Here is a 7,500-nt window from a genome sequence, read left to right on the forward strand (position 1 = left end):
GATAAAAGAAGGAAGAGCGAAAGAAAAGAAGGACCGCCACGCCAGCAGTTCCGCGCAGACGCCGAGCGAGCGCCACCCACCTTCGGGGACGCAGTACTCCAGGAGGTCGGGCCAGTTGCAGCCGTGGATCCTCTCGTCGTAGGCGAGTCCGGGCGTGCAGGGGAATTCCTCGGGCTCTCCGTAGGCGCACTTGGTGTAGTAGGTCTCGCAGGCGCCGTTGGAGAAGATGCCGAAGGCGTATTCGCAGATGCCACGGGCGATGGGGGTCACTGAGGGGCAGACGGGAGGGGGAAAGGAAAGGTCAGTGGTGGCACACTCGGGGAGCTAAAGTCTGGACTGGGGAGCAGAATTCCAGACTGGGGAGCAAAATTCCGGACTGGGGAGCTAAGGTCCGGACTGGCTGGTATTTTCGGTGCTCTATATATGTATGTATGACCGGTGCCTCTTATATATACTATACAAATATAGATTTATGTGTAACACATGAGTGACTACAAAAAAAAAAACAAAAAACGACATGCTATAAATTCATGAATTTCTTGCTGTCCTAAAATGCCTCCAATCAACATTTTGAATTCATGTTTTTGAGTATGCATTTGTGCCTTCAATCTTTAAAATTTCTTATTTGCTTTAATTTGATATCACTTGATCTCGAAATCTGAAATGAATATCTTTGTTTAACAGATATCAAATTTATGTTTATTATTCATTATCCTTCGCACCAGTTATAGCTAAAGTGTGATAACAGGCGAAAACTAAAAGAATATCAAAACAAGACCAAAGAAGGACAGCACAGTCCCCCCTAAAAAGAAGACAACGAAGAAGAAAATGGGAAACCCTCCCGGCGTGGGACCCACCATCAGCCTCGCGTCCCTGGCAGTCGACGCCCCAGTGGTAGTTGCAGTGGTTGTGCACGGCGCCCTTCCCGTCGAACAGCAGGCCGTTCTCGCAGGTCTCCAGGGTGAGGGTTCCGTTGGCGCACTTGTAGAACTGGTTGCAGCTGACGGGGTGATGGTACAGCTGCAGGCCATAGTTCTCGGGGCAGGACGTGATCTCGGGGTACACCACGGCGGGTCCCTGGGGCAGCTTTTCACAGGCACCTGTAAGGAGGGAGAGGGTCCTGTAGAAGGGTTTGTGGAACAGGCAGCCGAGATGGTTTTCTTTCCTGGAGGAGGCGCAGGAGAAGGAAGAAGAAGAGGGGCACAATGATATGGAAGGATAATGGCAAAAGGAAATTGAAAAAAAATAATTGAAAAGGGAAGGAAAAAATATGGATAGACAAAAGCAAGTGCACAGACACATAGTCATATGTGTATCTATCTATCTATATATATATGTTTATATATATGTATATATATGTATATGTATGTATATGTATGTATATGTATGTACATATGTTTATATCTATATATATATATATATATATATATATATATATATATATATATGTATATATACATATATATATATATATATAAATATAAATAAATAAATAATATATATATATATATAATATATATATATATATAATGTATATATATAATATATATATATATATATATATATATATATATATATATAATATATAAATATATATATATATATATATATATATATAATATATATATAAATATATAAATATATATATATATAATATATATATATATATATATATATATATATATATATATATATATATATAGATAGAAAGAGAGAGAGAGAGAGAGCAAGAGAGAGAGAGCAGAGCAGAGAGAGCAGAGAGAGCAAGAGAGAGCGAGAGAGAGAGGCGAGAGAGAGAGAGAGAGAGAGAGAGGCGAGAGAGAGAGAGAGAGAGAGAGAGAGAGAGAGAGAGAGAGAGAGAGAGACGCAGAGAGAGCGAGAGAACAAGAGAGTGAGAGAGAGAGAGTGAGAGACTGAGAGAGAAGAGAGAGAGAGAGAGAGAGAGAGAGAGAGAGAGAGAGAGAGAGAGAGAGAGAGAGAGAGAGAGAGCAGAGAGAGAGAGGGAGAGAGGCAGAGAGAGAGAAAGAAAGAGAGACAGACAGACAGGCAGAGAGAGAGAGGCAGAGAGACAGAAAAAGAAAGAGAGAAACAAAAGAGAAAGAGAGAGGCTGACAGACAGACTAGCAGCCAAACTTGGAAAGAAGGAAGACAGAGACCCAATAGACAGCGAGCGAGAGAGTATTGCGAGACGCCGAGTGACCAAAGTCGATCGGTCGTGAGCAGAGGTCAGTGTACCTCCGAATCCAGGCCAAGAAAGTGCGCGAACACCTCAAGGACTGCAGCTACACGTACATAGAGTTCCTTCGAGAAAACGCCAACGAGAAAGAAATACCACTTGGAAGAGGGTACAGAAAGGCTCATGAAGGCGGAGGAAGACGCAGTCGACACGTAGATAAAGAGGGATTAGAGAGAAAAGAGGGATCGAGTCGTGAATATATTTTCCCTCGCGTGGTGTCTGACCTTCTGGCGCAAATGGGGCGAGAGAATCCAGTCGGATTGACCAGTAAAAAAAAAAGAAAAAGAAAAAAAGAGGCGAAAAAAAAAGAGGCAACAAAAACAATCGACCTATTCGTAAACGCGGGCGGAAAAAAATGGTAGATGTCTCGAAGAATTACAAAAAAAGAAGAGGATTATAGGATTTGAACAGCAAGGCTCGCTCCATACCGCGAGTGAAAATAAGGAGAGAGAGACAAAGGCCGAGACAGCAAAACTTTTGGGCCTTCGTTTGTGAGGTGAAATGTGACCAACCTTGAGCCTTCCCGGAGCTTCAGGGGGGAGGGGGGGGAGGGAGGGGGAGCGGGTCCTTGCCCCTCACCCCCCCCTCCCTCCAGGACCCACCACCGAAACGCGTGGCCGAGGGGTGTGGGGGAGGGGTGTGGGAGGGGAAGGGGGTGGGAGTTGGATGAAGGGAACACCCTGGGGGACTCTCGTATCGGTTTTCGATTTTTCTTTTTGTTAAAGAGTGCTCGGCGATGGTGTATCATTTCTTTGTTGTTTTACAAGGACACGCACAGGGGCTGCGGTGTGAGTACGCGTTTGTATCACATATTTATATATTGTATGCGTATATATGCACACACACACACACACACACACACACACACACACACACTCACGCACACACACACATACATACGCACACACACACACACACATATATATATGTATATATATATATATATATATATATATATATATATATATATATATATATATATATATATATTGTGTGTGTGTGTGCAGAGACGTAAACACACATTTATATATAAGTGTATAAACGTGCATGCACATAAATACGTACATATATAGACGAATTCGAATATCAGTACGGTGAAAAATAAAAGGGAAACACAATAAGGTCACCAGACAATAAGGGAAAACAAATCTGCAAAACGGATAGTCATCATGTGCACAGTGTATACATTGTACCCTATCCGTCTCCTTATAAGGGCAAATGCGAGTACATACGTGCATCCACTCAGCCTAATAACTAGATCACAAGCAGCACCGAGTCAGGGTCAGGCAGCTGTAAGAGTGTAGAGGAGGGGAGGTAGAAAGGGGAGGGGAAGGAGAGAGGGGAAGGAGAGAGGGGAGGGAGAGTAGAAGGGAGGGAAGAGGGGAGGGCGGGGAGGAGGAGAGAGGGGGAGGGAAGAGAGGGGAGTGGAGGGGAGAGAAGGGAGGAAGAAGGAGAATGGGGGGAGGGTGAAACGTGGTGGGGGGAAGGAGGGAAGGGGGAGAAGGGGGGGATCCCACTTTCACTATCACCCTCAGATGCTCACCGACACACTCCCTCCCTCCCTCCCTCCCTCCCCACCCACCCACAACACGTTTATATATCTCCTTCTTCCTTCATTGCCTTTTCCTCTTCAGACCCGTTGCTATGACCGGACTCTCTCTCTCTCTCTCTCTCTCTCTCTCTCTCACACACACACACAAACACACACACTCAAAAGAGAGAAAAAATCCTTTAACAAACTGAAGCTTCGAATCTGTCTCACCCTGTACAAAAAAGGTGTGGTATTGAGCGGATGTTCGAGACCGATTTTTTTTGTGCGCGACTGTACCTTGTCCCTTCCCTTGTAACAGCTGTTGCTCCTTCTGTATATATTCTTTGTCTGTTTGTTTATTCTAACGCTTTGTGGGTGGTTTGAAAGTTTAGTTTAAGCGGTTCTACGCTATATCAAAATATACATTTTTTTTCGGTGTGTTGACGATGATAGTAATGGTGATGGTAATAATGATAAAAATAATGCTAATAATTATAAGAAAGATACCATATATATATGATATATATATATATATATATATATATATATATATATATATATATATATATATATAATGCTAATGCTGATCATAATTCTAATAAGTAATAATAATAATAATAATAATAATAGTAATAATGATAAGGACAAAAGTAATGATGATGATGATGATGGTAATGGTAATGGTGATGATGATAACTGTAGTGATAAGGATAATAAAAATGATGACGATAATAATAGCGTTGATAATAATAATATTGATAAAAAACAACTACAATAATAATGGTGATGGTAATAATAATAATGATAATAATAATAATAATGACAATAATGATGATTGGCATTACCTCTATAGCACTGATAAGATAATGATAATACAAGTGTTGATAACAACAATATTTATTACTACTACTTTTGGTATTATAATAATGCTTAGTAATATCCTTATCATTACAATCACTGTTAACATTATGATCAATATCATCCTTATCACTATTACTATCATTATCGTTGTTATTATCATCATTATCATTGTTATTATCGTTATCACTACTTTTATTGCCATTATTATTGCTGTTATCATTTTCATTAATATTATCACCATTATCATTATCATGAATATCATCACTATTACCATTCTCATTCCTATTATTATCATCATTAATATCACTATTATAATCATTATCATCAGCATCACCATCCTTATTATCAACATTATCATTATGATAATTACTATCATCATTATTATCACTATTATCATTATTAATATTACCAGTAGCATCACTATCATTATCATTTTTATTACTACTATCTTTGTCATTATCATTATCACTCTCACCATCAGCATAATTGATATCATTATCAATATTATTACGAAGAAGACAATCGTCATTTTCATCATCATTAAAAGGGAGAAAGCGAAGGAAAGAACAGAAAGTGGTAGGAAACAATAACGAATGAAGGAAGAAAGAGAAGGAGAAGAGAAGAAACGGGGGAGAACAAAGAAAAAGGGAGACGGTAATAAGTAGATGGAAATGGATGAAAAAGAAATGATGGAAAGACTAAAAGATTTCAATTCATGTTGAAGAAATAGTGAAGAACGTAATAACAAAATAGAACCAGATGAAAATTGAAATGAAAAGATGGAAACTAATTACAACGATTTTTTTTTACCACGAAGAAAAGTAAAAATTTATAAATAAATACAAACAAAGGAACAAAAAGAAAAAAACAGTCTAAAAATAAATAAAAAAACGAAGATGCAAAAGTGAAAAGATATGTAAAGGGGGTAATAGGCAGGGGAATATAATGGTTCACATGGGGGGAAAGTGGTGAATGTGGTGACATAGTCGACTGTCACGTGAAAGTCCACTTCTTCGGATTCAGCACAGTTTACGTCCACTTTCATGTCAGATTCAGCACAGTTTACGTCCACTTTCATGTCAGATTCAGCACAGTTTACGTCCACTTTCATGTCAGATTCAGCACAGTTTACGTCCACTTTCATGTCAGATTCAGCACAGTTTACGTCCACTTTCATGTCAGATTCAGCACAGTTTACGTCCACTTTCTTGCCAGATTCAGCACAGTTTACGTCCACTTTCTTGCCAGATTCAGCACAGTTTAAGCCCACTTTCTTGCCAGATTCAGCACAGTTTAAGCCCACTTTCTTGCCAGATTCAGCACAGTTGTACTTTCTTTTAGATTCAACCTGATTTTCATCCCTTTCTCTATCAGTTCAACTGATTTCGTCCCTTTCATGTCAGATTCAGCACGGTTACTACTCATGTCAGATTCAGCACAAAGCTCTGTCCACTTCATGTCAGATTCAGCACAGTTTCCGTCCACTTTCATGCCAGATTCATCACAGTTTAAGCCCACTTTCTTGTCAGATTCAGCACAGTTTACGTCCACTTTCATGTCAGATTCAGCACAGTTTCCGTCCTCTTTCATGTCAGATTCAGTGACTTTGCTGCAGAACATTTATCTTGGAAGTGATATATTTCTTCGTGTGTGGTATTTGTTATGAAAGTTAAGGGGGAATTGTTGTGGCTGATTCTAAGGAGGGAGACAGAGAGGGAGAGGAAGATATGTGGATTGATAGACAGAAAGATAAATGAAGAGAGAGAGAGAGAGAGAGAGAGAGAGAGAGAGAGAGAGAGAGAGAGAGAGATGGAAAGAGAGAAAGATGGAGAGAGAGAGAGAAAGAGAGAGAGAGAGAGAGAGAGAGAGAGAGAGAGAGAGAGAGAGAGATGAGAGAGAGAGAGAGAGAGAGAGAGAGAGAGAGAGAGAGAGAGAGAGAGAGAGAGAGAGATTACTGAACAATTTACCTACCCATTTCTTTTTATCAAAATATATAATATATTATGAAGGCACGAAACACGGAAAAAGAGAAAGAGAGAGAGAGAGAGAGAGAGAGAGAGAGAGAGAGAGAGAGAGAGAGAGAGAGAGAGAGAGAGAGAGAGAGAGAGAGAGAGAGAGAAAAGAAAACGATAAGTACAAACAGAACAAGTTTTGGACATGTTTATCTAAATCCTCTAATCTTCACCGAATAATACATAAAGAGGAAAATAATTTATAGATCTCCAAAGAGGAATGTAACAAATATCTAAAAAAAATAAATAACAGAACCAATGAAAAGGGATATAATAAGATAATTCATTTTCATCATTCTCCCATTTGCAGAAACTAGAAATAAATAATTTTTCTTCTGTGGATCTACTGGAAATTAAATATATGAATTATATACTGTAGCGAGATTTCAATTAAGCGGCACACTTTCATTTGTAACATCAAAGAATACTAACGACATAACTTGTCAAACTGGATCCACGTCTATGAGTTTATATATATATATATATATATATATATATATATATATATATATATATATATATATATATATATATATCATATATATACACACTAATTATATGTATGTATTTCTTGTATTTTCTTCTTTCCTTCTTCCTTTTTTAATTAACCATCAGTATCTCCAGCTTCATTATTTTAACATAAGAAGAACTTGAGAAAAAATGCATTCTAGAGCAAGGTGCCAGGGGGTGCCAAGTCCGCGTGGAGGCAGCTGGCACCTGGTGGCGAGCGTCAGGGAAGGGGGTGGGGGGGGGGGGGGGGAGGGAAGGAGAGAGCGAACGAGATAGAAAATGGGGGAGGGGGGGGAGGGAGGAAAGGGGACAGGTGGGAGGACAGACTGATAGACAGACAAATAGATAGA

General features: G+C 39.5%; 1 protein-coding gene across 1 annotated transcript in view; it reads right to left on the minus strand.

Annotated features, from left to right (window-relative positions):
* Positions 1-80: 80 nt before the first annotated feature.
* Positions 81-7,500, minus strand: part of LOC113814524 (protein obstructor-E) — a gene marked incomplete at its 3' end in the record, with an annotated part of 18,988 nt that continues 11,568 nt past the window's right edge. The window contains 2 exon segments of the mRNA XM_070119668.1: positions 81-269; positions 858-1,100. Coding sequence (XP_069975769.1) covers positions 81-269; positions 858-1,100 — 432 coding nt within the window.

The sequence above is a fragment of the Penaeus vannamei genome, unplaced genomic scaffold (assembly GCF_042767895.1).
Source record: "Penaeus vannamei isolate JL-2024 unplaced genomic scaffold, ASM4276789v1 unanchor506, whole genome shotgun sequence".
NCBI lineage: Eukaryota > Metazoa > Arthropoda > Malacostraca > Decapoda > Penaeidae > Penaeus > Penaeus vannamei.